The 13677-nt window shown below is 42.3% G+C and overlaps 1 protein-coding gene across 1 annotated transcript in view; it reads left to right on the plus strand.

The window, feature by feature from the left end:
• DENND2D (DENN domain containing 2D) overlaps positions 1–13677 on the plus strand; it is a 60292-nt gene that overhangs the window by 30907 nt on the left and 15708 nt on the right. Inside the window, exons 5-7 of the mRNA XM_060231104.1 lie at positions 4989–5066; positions 6059–6199; positions 10067–10215. Coding sequence (XP_060087087.1) covers positions 4989–5066; positions 6059–6199; positions 10067–10215 — 368 coding nt within the window. The remainder of the gene's footprint in view (positions 1–4988; positions 5067–6058; positions 6200–10066; positions 10216–13677) is intronic.

The following is a 13677-nucleotide window of genomic DNA, read 5'->3' on the forward strand; positions in this document are numbered from 1 at the left end:
GATTAAAACGGCAGGATGTGAAGTATAAAAACAGTTAAAGCACATTTTATATCTGTTTAAAGCCCTTGTTTAAAGCACTTAGCCTTCATTCTGAGGCATGCTAGAGCAGTTTCAAAGATAAACAAAATAAAGTTCATAACAAAACCAGAAACAGGACAACAACTTTTGAATTACTTGTGGTAATGTATTAATTATTGTCACAATATTACCAGTCATTAATCCTTTTATTTTCTAGAAGGCCATGAATGTGTGTATGGTTCTGAAGGGAAGAGGCCGTTTGGTATGCGGTTTGTGGCACGGCTTTTAGATCCACTTCCTGTGTTGATTAGCTGTTGAATCCAATGCCTACCCCCAACTTTTTTCTCAGAACTGCTTGGTATATGACAGCATATTTTCAAAGTGAGCTCTGTAACATGTGAGGCTCCACAAGCATTTATGTTATCATATACCCATCATGAAATCGCACTGCGGAAACCTGGGGCCATTTGTGGCTTCCTGTAGCATCTTGTAGCTTAGAACATGGAGTACAATAACCATGTGTCTGCCTCTAACATTGTGGCATTTACTGGGGAAATGCTCCATAAAAATGCAGTTCAGTTGCTGTTTCAGCCTTTGTTTGTATCTTTTCTTTTCACTGACCCTTCTCTCCTGCCAGGGTATAATGGGGAATTGCTCTCATTCTAACAGCTCTTCAAGCTTGCAAACTTCCTCTTACTCCACCTTTTTGTGCCAAGGCTTAAGACCCTTCTGTTAGATTGCCAATTCTCAGTTGGGAAGTACCTGGAGATTTTGGGAGTGGAGCCTAGGAAGGGCAGGGTTTGAGAAGGGGAGGGGCCTTAGCAGGGTACAATGCTATAGTGTCCACCCTCCAACGCAGCCATTTTACCCAGGGAAACTGATGTCTGTTACAGGGAAATCAATGTAATCCCAGGAGATCTCCAGCCAGGCCTGGTATAGGGGTTCTGGCACCCCAGGCCAAACCCCATGCCCCTGCCCCCCCCAAGGAGTCTTCTCCCAGGCAGCCGCCTTTCCTCGACAACTCCCACGCACCTGCCCTGTCTCCTGCCATCACCTGGAGGTTCCAAATCAAAAATACACTGCTTTCAGGCACAACAACACAGCAATAAGAGTAATTTAGTGGTAGCCAGTCATACACAACAAAACACTAATTCCAAATGTACATTCCAAATATACAGATGCACAAATTCCAGAAATGAATTCCAAATATGTTGATAAATATATGGACAATGGTGGGTCAATCCAAAGTGCACCGTTTCTAATCTTCATCAGGTCCAAAGATCAATGGATAAATATATAGTCTTGGTATCAGTTTGAAATGGGACCTTTAACCTGGGTTCTAGAGAGCATACAATCCTAATAATTGTTATCACTTTTGGAGTGGGGCCAAAGCAGGCTCCAAAGAGCTTGTAATCTTATAAACAAGAACTTGTGTTTGTATGGGAATCACTGTAAACATTCACAAGTAGCTGAAGCCTACACTAATTACACAGGGAATGATGACTCCAGTACTAAGATTTGAACAGCCTGCCTCTCGTGGGTGCCTTCACATGGGGACTGTTTGCAAGTAGATTTTGCTATCCTTACACAGTAAACATTCAGTTGCTCCTCATCACACTGAATTTATGACCTCTAATAACCTGGGGAAGTATGCTTTGTGTACTTCCACATCTTTTGAGATGCTGAATGAGAAAATGTTTCTCTGCCTCAATTTTTCTCATTATCTACTTTACACTGTCACTCTTTGGTTTTTATTTTGCATATATTTTGAACATTCCCAATGTCCACCTCTATTTTGATGATTCTTACTCCGTAGATGCTTGGAGTTTTGTCTTTGTTTATTTGTTTGCATTACTCTGAGAATAAGGCAGAAGTCTTGTGAAGTGACCCATAGCTGTCTAGCTCTCAGCTGGTTTTGTTTGTTCTTCTCAGCGGTGCTCAGACTGCCATTCTATTTGCTAGTCAAGCCAACTGAATAACTTTTGATTGATTGTTTCTTTGATCCGGGAACAAAAATAAACTGTGTATACCATTTGGCAACTGGACATTGTTGTTCCATCTCTCTTTTTTTGGTGGAGATGTTTTGGCAAAGGTGTCATCAAAAGCTGTTTCCTTTCTGGGCGTCAAGTCATAATAGCCCAGTTATTTGCTAAAGGCCTTCCCTATGCATAATGAATATAGACGATATTGGGGCCATTTTATTTAATTTGTGTGAGTATTCAACTTGGTCTTGTCTATTCCTACACCAGTGTATGATGTCACACCATTCTATTCTATCTTATCTCTGGGACCACCTTTCTTGGTATACCACCAGAAGAGCATTGTGCTCAACAGATAAGAACTTTCTGGTGGTCCCCAGCCCAGATAAGAACTTTCTGGTAGTCCTTGACCAGAACCAGGGCATTTTCCACCCTGGCTCCAACCTGATGAAACTCTCTGTCGAACAGCATCCATATCCTGGGGCACCTGATGCAGATCCACAGGGCCTGTAAGGCAGAGATGTTCCACCAGGTGTTTGGTTGAGGTCAGTGACAGTTCCATCTTCCTGGCACTCCTACCCCATCTTCCCTTGAGGTGGTGGCACAACTGGATTTTTTTTAGCATTATCTGTTAGGTTGATTGTTTCATTTTTACTGTTTTTAATTGTTTTAAAGTATGTGTTATGAAGTTATTCCAAGTTGTACAGTGCCCAGAGCCCTGTTTTTACAAGGGAGGGTAGTTTAAATCCAGTTAAATAAAATAAATAAATAACTGTCTTGAGTGCATTGCTTCTGCTACCAACCAAAATGTTTTCTGTGATTAGAAGCTGAACATGGGAAAACATCACAAATCATATTGGAATCATTTTTTGTGACGCCATGTGGAAGCCTCTGTCTCAAGCACCACTAAGGCAGTCACGGAGCAGCCTGAGACTGTTCCTTGTCATGATGAACTGGCATCTGCCTGTTTTGTTGCTTATGATCCAAGAGCTCATGATAGTCCCATCAGTGGAAATCTGATGCAACTCTTTCTTCTGTGGCTTTCAGTCACATACCGTGCATCTTTACATTGTTATAAAAGAAATAATTGCATGTAATGCACAAACATATTGAACTGAACCGCAGCAATTTTTTAAAAAAGCAGTTTGGGGTAGGGAAAGATTTTGAGCAGAGAAAAGTGGGTGGCAAAGGTGTGCCTAACACATTCTTTGCCCTCTGCTCCAGTTCTCCCCATTTACACATGACTTCTTCCCCACTGGATTTTTTAAAAAGACTTCTGAAACAACCCACCAGAAGGGAGAGGGTAGGGAGAATTTGGAGCAGAGAAATTCTGTTTCTCTTCTGAAAGTCCCATACCTTGAAGGTGGTATTGGGACTCCGGCAAAAGAAGAAGGGGATGGCAAAAGATGAGATGGCTGGACAGCATTACTGATGTAACTAACACAAATTTGAGCAGACTTTGGAGGATGGTAGAAGACAAGAGGGCCTGGCATGACTTAATCCATGGGGTCAGACTCGACTGTGCGACTGAACAACAAAATTGGGACTCCATGAAGATGCAAATGTGCATCATGTGTAGTTAATCTCTCTGAATGATCTTCCTTGTGCATCTTTCATGTAGCATGTGGTACAATGTCTCTTTTTTAACAATAAATAACTTTTATTAAAATTTCATATATAACACAGATTATAAACATATAAAATATCATACAATATCAAGAACAAGAGAAGTAATAATATACTAAAATTAAACAAATTTCAAATGTGATAAAAATGATCTTAAAGAGATATTAACAATGTCTCTTTTAACTGTGAACCTCCTTGGGGAATACTTCCTTAGCCTGACTCTGAGGTCAAGGAAGGATGCTTAATATAGTCGAAAAGGAATATAGAGACACCTACAGGTGGCTCACAGCCCTAGAGGACTATTGCAGAAGGCAGTCATGATGATGCAAACAGATGTAGGCTTGCCTACCCATTGCCATCATTGTCACAGCCTAAGTCTGAGCTAAGTGGCCCCTGAGGCACTGCCAATAAAGCAGGGGGCCCTTGGCTCCACTTGCTTCAGAGCTGTGTTAACATCTTGCTCCATTCCAGGAAGGAGTCATGTGATGAGTTAACAGATATTCCCTGGTTTGTCATGTGGCTGTCAGGGAATCATGGGAATAGTGTAGTGTTGTGTAGTGCACAATGATAGGATGCTCTCAAGTAGTGTGTTATCGCTCCAGTAATGCTCCCAGGCATACTTTCTCCCTACATTCATTCTTGCTCAAATGCTTGTTGAATTAGGCTTAGCTTCTTTTCATAGGGACAGAGAACATATAAATCCTCTGTCCACCATTAGATTGTTGTGTTTGCTCCATGTCTACTGAATTCTCACTGTTCCAAAATAGATTGTTAATGATCTGGGTCACTTGAGGCTTGCTTTGTGAAGCAAGGATGCTACTTGGAAGATGTGGGTTCTTAACATACTAAGGATTCAACTATATTTAGAAATAAACTCTACAGGACTTAGCTAGCTGTTAAAAAAAAACAGTAGCTTTGGGGGTCACACTGTAGGTGTGTTGAGAATGTTTTCTCTCTGCTGTTACATCAAGTGTACACATTCTGCAGATTTCTACAAAAGAGGACTGTACAGAATTTCCCCTTACTCTGTGGCTGTTGATCATGAAAGAGGGATGCAAGGGGATCCAGAGTAGCCAGGGGATCTGGGGATTTGGTCTCTATTTTTGTCTTTCCTGGTAAGTGCTGGCTGACCAAATTTGTGGCTACAGAGATCCAGTTGCTATAGAGATAACAAATAGCCCTTCAATTTTTGTTTGGCCACTGTAGCCAAAGTCAATTTAGGGGGCTTAACCTTCTGTATAACTTCAAGCATCCAATCTTACTGCATTATGGGAACATTTTGTGTATTTGAATAATATAGACAGATGGCCAGAAAAAGAAAAATGGGTTGTGATTAGCCTTTTTACATGCAAAACTGTTTTTCAGCCCACAGGACGAGGTGCTCGTCTCCCAGAGGTTTACTGTATTATAAGCTGCCTGGGTTGCTTTGGTCTGTTCTCAAAGGTAGGCATTCTGGACTCTGTGTCTCATTTTCCCCTCCCACCCCAAGTTTTTGTTGTCCAACTATACAAAAGTTAAATTGGCCCAGAATTGCTTATCTTGTTGTTTCATGATAAAACTCTGATATATAATTTCTGCTGGGATAAAAAAGGTGTCAAGGCTCAATACTACATAGAAGGTATGACCATAAAAGATGTTAGATAGTTTGGCACTCTTTGGTTTTCTCCTGTGATGAGGGGAAATGCTCTTTGCACATGCACAGAGACATGTTATTATTAGACTTGAGAACAGTGTAGCTTCAGTATTTATTTACTTAATTTATACCTCATTTTTCTCCCCATTGGGGACCCAAAGTGGTTTACATCATTCTCTTTATTTTATCTTCCCAACAACCCTGTGAGGTAGTTTAGGGTGAGAATGTGTGACTGGCACAGGAGGACCCAACAAGCTTCCATGGCAGAATAGGGGTTCAAACCTGGGTTTCCCAGACCCTAGTCAACAACTCTTAACTACTGTGTGGTACTGGTAAACAATATGGCATATGTTTTCAGAATACCCACTCCCCCCCCCAAAAAAAAAAAATTGAACAACTCATGGAAAGCTAGAATTTCTTCAACTTAACTGCCTCACAGTGTGGAAAGATGAAATGTCCTTGAAGGAAATGCAGGATACAAGAGTTGCCAAGATATTGAGGAAAAAGAAGCAACCCCAGGACTTGCCCATTGTGCTGTTGTGGCTTTCTCACTGAGACATCTTTCTTTGTTAGATCAGTCCCTATAGATGTGACAATCACTGGGGTAGATCAAGCCAGTTTTCCCAGTGATGAAAAAGGGACCACCCAAAAAGATTATACCAGCAGTCATGGGGGACAGCAGCTGTAGTAAGGAGGGGAATTGGTCAAGACTGAATGAAAAAATTGTTTGTGTGCACCTCATTGCTAGGAACATATAGAGTGGTAGCATATAGGTTGAGTGGTGTTCCTCTTCTTCCCTTAGATTTTGGATGAGGTGGAGAAAAGGCGGCAGATCTCTGCAGCGGTCATCTATCCCTTTATGCAGGGTCTGCGGGAATCGCCCTTTCCAGCACCCGGGAAAACGGTCACCATTAAGAGCTTCATCCCTGACTCAGGGACAGAGGTTTGTGCCTGCTAAGTGATCTTGGCTGGTTCTGTCACAGGTAGTAAAAAACACTGGCAACAGTTGAACTGCAGGTGCAGCAAAGTTAGATTCTCTCAAAACACTTTCTGTGTGGCTTGCTTGGCTTTGTCTGTTTGGTTTCAACATCCTCTTGGTGAATGAATTGTCTGTCATGAGCACAAAACACCAGTTTTGCGTATCAGAAAGGCATTTCAGGTTGTCCTTTTGGGAAATGACTTGAAAGATCTGATGGCCACGAGCATAGTGGTGTCAGGACAGAGGGGATTAGAAATGCTCTTCTAAAAAGAGTTGCATCCTTTTAAGTCCACTGAGGTCAGTTAGCTTAGAAGGGTGTAACTCTGTTTAGGATTGTATGATAAAGCATCCACCTATGGACAGGTTATCCAGCATGTGCTTCAAATGGATCAAATGTTCACTTTGCTTTTGCATGGGCCCAAAGCTGTCAAGGATATGTGTGTACATACTACATTTACCCCAGGGACAGACATGGATACCCACTGTACCATTTAGGGGAATCACATGCAAAAGGACAATGCTTCTGGACATCTTGTAGCTTTCTGCAGATTTCCTCACTTTTGCATGGCTGGTAGGGTTGCCAACCTCTTGGTGCAGCCTTGAGTTCTCCTGGAACCATGATATCTCCAGACTGTGGTGATCAGTTCCCTAGAGGAAATGGAAGCTTTGGAGGACAAATTGTGTGGTATCACACAATGCCCTCTGCCCTCCCTTGCACCATATCCAAATCCCAGGGATTTCTCAAGATGGAGTTGGCAGCCCTCAAGGCAGGAGGCACATGCCACAGAGTCTATAAGGCAATTAAAGGCACTGGAGTCCTTTCTCATTTTGCATACAATTGTCCTTCTGGCGTTGCTTGTCCAGGCCTGGCAACTAGGGTGTTGGCAGTGGCATTGTGTTTTGGATCACAGTGCAAACAAGTCCTGGCGATGAGTCACACATCTCTTTTACCTTTTCAGAGTTGCATAGAAGAGGGAATTTGGGTATATGCAGTTTTCTGCTGTGACATGACAGTCTCCCTTTGCCCTAGTTCTTTCTTCTATGGAACTAAGGCACAGGAATCAGATCTTGCAGTACAAATGGCTACTCTAGTGGCATGCATCAGCTGACTTTTCCCCTGGGGAGATGTGCCCCTGTTTCTTAACAATATTCCATCAGTTGTAAGCCACAGGGCAGGACATGACTTACTCTGCTGCTCTTTCTTCTGTTCTGACTTCCCAGTGCATTTGACTTCCTATTCATGTGTCAGAAGGATCTCTGTTTTAGTTCCAGAGAATGTAGACTTGGTATGATTTCCTGGCTTGCTTAATGTTCTAGGCAGCTGGGGGAATGAGATAGTGGGTGCTGAGTGCATATTCCTGAACAGCGTCAGAAAACAGTGTCTTCTCATTGCCCTTAAATGGACATCGTGCTATCTGCTTTCCACTGGACAATTTTTTACTTGCTAGGAAAGGAAGAGCTGAGGGCAGAAAACAGATCGTTTCAGCAGCCAGGCTGCTGTGGATGTGCAGTGCAGCTGCAGACTCAAGCTCCAGAAAACTAGTTCTGTGTATTCAAAGAAGATGCCTGTGCCCATTGACTGGAAAGCCAGCAACATCACTAATCCGCTTCCCTTCCCCGCCCCCCCCCCAGTTCAGTTTTCTAGGGCTTTAAAAACTTGTTCTGCTTTCAGAAAAATGCATAAATATGAAGTTGTGCATGTGTAAGAAGGAGTGTGAATATACACTTACGTTAATAAATGTGCATGTGCTGCTTTAGAAGGTACAAGGAGGTCAAATCTGGAGTGCTGGGGAGAAGGGAGGTGTCAAGACAGACCACTGTTAGTCTGCATTGCAAAAGTTTGGGGAAATCAGGCTTGAGATTGTGGGAGGTGAGTGGGAATAAAGGCTGCACTTAAGCAGTGATTGGTAAATATGTGTTCTATGAGCCCAAAGAGATTTAGGATTTGCAGCACTGCAGGGGGGGAAATGAGTTATGTGACCTTTTTCTGGCTCAGGATTAATTTGGGCTGCATTAGGCTAGCCTGGTGTTTTGGAAGTCCTTAATGAAACTTGACAAGATGAACCAGAGAAGTCAGCTCATTCTAGATGGAAGCAAGCATTTGCTTCTGTTCCTTAACAGCAGCAATTTCTATGCAGTGTTGCAAATAATCCCAAGCTATTTTGGCTGTTTGAAATACAGACTTATTTTGTCCTGTAATGGCAATCAGGGATCTGTGCACTGCATACAAGTAAGGAGGAACAAGTGGAGAAGTGGAGAGAAGCTGGTAGATGGTGCAGTCCACTGCTAGGCTTAGTTCCTGGAAGTGAAGCCCACTGGCTTTAATGGAACTTGACTCACAAGTAGTATTCATAAGCTGATAACAGACAGGCAGTTTGGGCTGACTCAGAGACACCTCAGAAACCGACATGAAAAATCCTTCCAAACGCTAACATCTGCCACCGATCCCTATCCGATACTCACCCATCCTCCAGCGTCCTCAGAGCAGCTAAAAAAGTGGTAGCAAACTTTCAAAGTGGTAGCAAATTTTTGATCTGCACTCTAGTTGCCTCTTCAGTGTCTGGACACAGAAGCATGCTAGCGAGGCGCTTTGACGGTGTGAACCCACCAACTCACCCCAAGCTGCTTCCGGCTTTTTCTAACAAACTGCATTAAAAATGTATGGAAAAAAGAAAACAATACCACGCCAAGGGAATGGTGTTATAGCTGTCTAACCATGCCAAGGCGCCCTGTGGGCAGGATAAAGGTGCCTTGCACTGGAGTGTGTGGATAATTCGAGGCAGTTCTTTCTGAGTCAGCCCAATTTGGGACACCTCCCATGTGCCCCAAACTGCCCATCTATTATTAGCCATAGAATCACAACTGGTGTGTTTGTCTTCCACCTTGATTTTGCCCCTCTCCTTGCCTGCTAACCAATGAGGGCAGCAAACTGTGAAGGCCATCCCCACTCAAAACGTACCTTCTCTGTGCCCCACCCTTTCCACTCACCTCCAGTCCTCTTTAGGAGACAGTTGAAGCTTTCCTGTTCACATGACTTATTCTTGTTGCCAGCAGATGTATTGTATGTGTATACTGGGGCTGGATTGTTCGATGTCCCATCAGAGGCAGTGGGGGGAGTGAAAAGGCTAGGATTGGGTTCTGATGTTGGGTTTCTCTGTGGCAGGAGTTTCTTCATGCTTATAGATTTGTGCCATTAAATAAGAAGCTTGATTACTGTGGTGGGCTGCCTAACAGTAGGTTCTGTAAAGTGGTATTGAAAATCCTGACTTGGAAATATGTTTTCCAAAATCAAATTGGAACTAAGGTGCTAACAGGATCAATAATATACGTATATATTTAGTAGGGAGTTAGGTAGGTTTTGGTCTCTTTTTAATGTTGCTTTATTGAAGCATTTAAAAACAAAGATTAATATGGAAGCCTGTAGTTCACATTTTAGGAAGATCATCCAGGTTGAGCACAACGGCTCTGAAACACAATTGGCTTGGAATCCTAATCCTTATTTTCACTAGTGTCATGCCCTTTTCCATTGCGGAGGCAGTTTTCCATTATGGAACACATTTCTCCAGCACTAAGCATTTTTGTGCACACAAAATCAATGTCTTTCAGTGAGCCTAAAAGTACTTAGCTCCAGAAGAATGTGCAGTGCAGAACCATCTCCACAACAGATAAAAAAGAACTGAAGTGGACACATGGATTAGGATCCAAGCCTATGAATTCTGATTCCCAGGAACACTTTGGGAAAAAAGAGTATCTCTGTCAAACAAAACATTTTCATCCTCCTGTGTCTACATATGTTAATATCCTGCCATGTCTTTGTTTTATTATCCACAGCTTCTAGAGCTAACCCGGCCCCTGGATTCTCGACTGGAACATGTGGAATTTCAGGCGCTTCTACAGTGCCTCAGTCCTGAAAAGATCCTCCAGATATTTGCTTCTGCAGCTCTGGAGCGACGGATAGTCTTTCTGGCAGAAGACCTCAGGTAAAAATACTCTGGCTTTAATCTCAAGGGAATTACTTGTACCTTAGTATCTTTAGGCTGTGACATGAGGGAACCATAAGCTGGTGGTTCAGTTACTTCTAGGGTGACCAGCAATGTTCCCTCTAAGCTGCAGAGTCTTGTGAGCAAAAATTCTACTTTGTGAACTATTAAAGTTGTGAGTTACTGTCATTAAAGTTGTGAGCTGCTGCATAAATTGCTGTGTTCTGGAGTCATCCTTCCTGAGCTAAGACAAAAATATGAGCTGGAGGCTAAAAATCTGTGAGCTAGCTCATGCTAACTCAGCTTAGAGGGAACACTGGTGAACAGTATCAAATAGTGGTACAGTGGGGCAGATTATGCACTTCATTTTGCTACAAGGTTCCATCTTGACCCACCCATGCTGTTTAATACCCATATGAAACTACTAAGAAGAGTCATCTGGATATTGGAATATGCTGATTACACACATCTGTTCTTCTTTTCACCAGTGAGGTGAGCCAGTGTATGTCATGAATGAATGTCTTGAAGTGGTAATGGATTGGATAGGAGTCAGTAAACTGAAGTTCAGTCCAGATAACACCAAGCATCTTTTGGTCAACAGCACAGCCAATCAGGATTTGTAGAGGATTTGGGAGGTAAACTCTCCTCCCCCAACCCCAAGAAGTTGTGCAGTTTGAGGATGCTATTGATTCACGCTTACGGAATGCATAGTTCCTGTAGTCAACTGTAATTAGCGTGCCAACTGCAACCCTTTGAGAGGCATGATTTTAATAATAATAATAATAATAATAATAATAATAATAATAATAATAGATTTTATTTATATCCCGCCCTCCCCGCCTAGGTGGCTCAGGGCGGCTAACAACATTTCACACAATTAACATAAATAGATAAAACTTTAAATTTAACAATTAAAAAGTAAACATAAAAACCAGTTCATTAAGTTAAAATACATAATTCAAATTACATTCAGTATATCTGGCAGCAATAAAATTGTTTGGCGCTGGTTCTGCCAGTTTAGATAGTTCCGTGATCGTATTATAGATGGTTAACCCTGCTCCGATCACATTCAGGTTAGAGTGCTGGAACAAACTTTACAAGGAACTGCCTTTGAAGATTTGAAGATTTTGGACACTTCAGTTGGTGCAGATCAACAATGAGCCAGTTTTGAGATCTACATTGGCTACCATTTTGTTTCTAGATACAATCCACAGTTAAGTTCTAAAAAGGCTGAGTCCAGGATACTGAAGGATCACCTGCTCCTAAACAAGCTTGATGATCAACTAAGATTTGCTTCAGAGGGCCTGCTCTGGATTCCATCCTCTAAACTGGGGTGTCGAACTCATTTGTTAAGAGAGCCAGATATGACATAAATGAGATCTCATTAGGCCTGACCATGTAAGTCATAAAAATTAATGCCAGGTAGTGGTGATATAAACTTTAAAAGGGACACAGACAGATGCAATCAAAGATTTTAAAAGAAGAAGAAGAAGAAGAAGAAGAAGAAGAAGAAGAAGAAGATATTGGATTTATATCCCGCCCTCCACTCCGAAGAGTCTCAGAGCGGCTCACAATCTCCTTTACCTTCCTCCCCCACAACAGACACCCTGTGAGGTGGGTGGGGCTAAGAGAGCTCTTACAGCAGCTGCCCTTTCAAGGACAACCTCTGCCAGAGCTATGGCTAACCCAAGGCCATTCCAGCAGGTGCAAGTGGAGGAGTGGGGAATCAAACCCGGTTCTCCCAGATAAGAGTCCACACACTTAACCACTACACCAAACTGGCAAAAAGCTTAAGATAAAACATTCGTAAAACATTAGCACTCTTGCAATACTTTATTTAATTGTCTCTGATAACTGACAACTCTTACTCTGAGGAGCGTCAGCCAATAGAAGGAAGAGAGACTTGGCTTAGTAGTTCTATTGTGCAATCGAGAGAACCTGACAAAGCAAGCTCTCTCTTTCCCCCCTCCTCCTCAAGGGAGTAGCCTCAGCTAGTGGAGAAAATAGAGGCTTTGCTCCATAGTTTCTGTGTGATTGAGCAAGCTTGGTAAAACAAGCTCTGATGCAAAAGGAAGCAAGAGAGAGGGAGAAGGAAGCAGATGACCGCCAGTTGCTCGTGGGCCGGATAGGACCTCTCTAGGGGCCTGATCTGGCCCTTGGGCCGCATGTTTGACACCCCTGCTGTACAGGGCCTTCTTGGCGGTTGCACCTCCATTGTAGAATGTGCTTTGCACTGAGATTTGCCCAGCATCAAGTTAACTTAGATTAAATATTCCTGTTCTTCCAGACCTTTTGTAGCTCTTTTGACCTTAGTTATTTTGCTTCCCACTCCTACTTTTTACTTAACTGTTAAGGGTTGATCCAGTGTTGGTAGGTTTTTACTACTGTCTGAAGATAGCTTGTTACTAGCCAAGTTTATGATATGTGGTTTCTTTTTTTGTGGATTATTGAATGATTTTAACTGCATTGTTCTTTTTAAAAAATTGAAAATTCCTTAATACATCTAGATGGATCAAGATGGGCAGCCATGGTAGTCTGTCTGTCTGTAGCAATAGAAAATAGTCCAGTAGTACCTTAAAGACTAACAAAATTTGTGCTTTTGCTCATTTCTTCAGGATACATCCAGTGGTGGAGAGCCCATTAACCAGTGTATCTACAAAATAAATATGAAGTTGTCGCTCAGGATTGCTGCCCTTTTCAGCTGGATACTAAGATTTCAGAGAGTGGCATTATCTATAACTACTTTAAAACTTTAGAACTTTTTCTTCCCATTAGAGTTGCAGTTTGGGGAACTCACCTGTCTTGTGAACAGCCTCACAGCAACAAAGGAGGCTTTAGTTGAGGTTTCTCAACATTCTGTTTTTTCCTGTTATGGACTCGCCATGCTTGTTTGCTAGATCAATCAACAAATGAAGGGGAGGGGGCGACAGGGCCCAAGCAAGATGAACAGAAGAAGCTGTGACTGAAGCTCCTTTGTGGCTGTTGGGAAATTAGACATGGGAAGGTTCTCCAGGTTGTAAACCACAATCCTATTCTTTTGCAAGGCAGACTTGAGTCTGAAACTGTTTGTGATTATCTTTTTAAATCTGAGTCCAACTTTAGAAACCAGGCTAATAAAAATGTCTGAGGTGGCAACACAAAGCAGCTTACAGCAATGTTCTCTTCACATCCATTCTTAGCTCATAACAGGTAGGTTAGGCTGAGAGAGTAGCTGGCCAAAAGTCACTCAGTAAGCTTTCATAGCAGAGTAGAGATCTGAAATTGGGTCTCCCAGATCCTTGTATGATATTCTAATCACTACACCAGGCTGGATCTCAAGGGGAAGGGTTTTTTTAATCTGAAATCAATAATGATATTGTAACCTTTTCCAGTCCCTAAGAGTGAACAGGCAATATATTTAAATACCAAGATAGTAAAGATCCAGTGGGCGTTCTGTGAATGCACCACATACTACTGATTTGT

This window comes from Heteronotia binoei, chromosome 2 (genome assembly GCF_032191835.1).
Source record: "Heteronotia binoei isolate CCM8104 ecotype False Entrance Well chromosome 2, APGP_CSIRO_Hbin_v1, whole genome shotgun sequence".
In the NCBI taxonomy this organism is placed as follows: domain Eukaryota; kingdom Metazoa; phylum Chordata; class Lepidosauria; order Squamata; family Gekkonidae; genus Heteronotia; species Heteronotia binoei.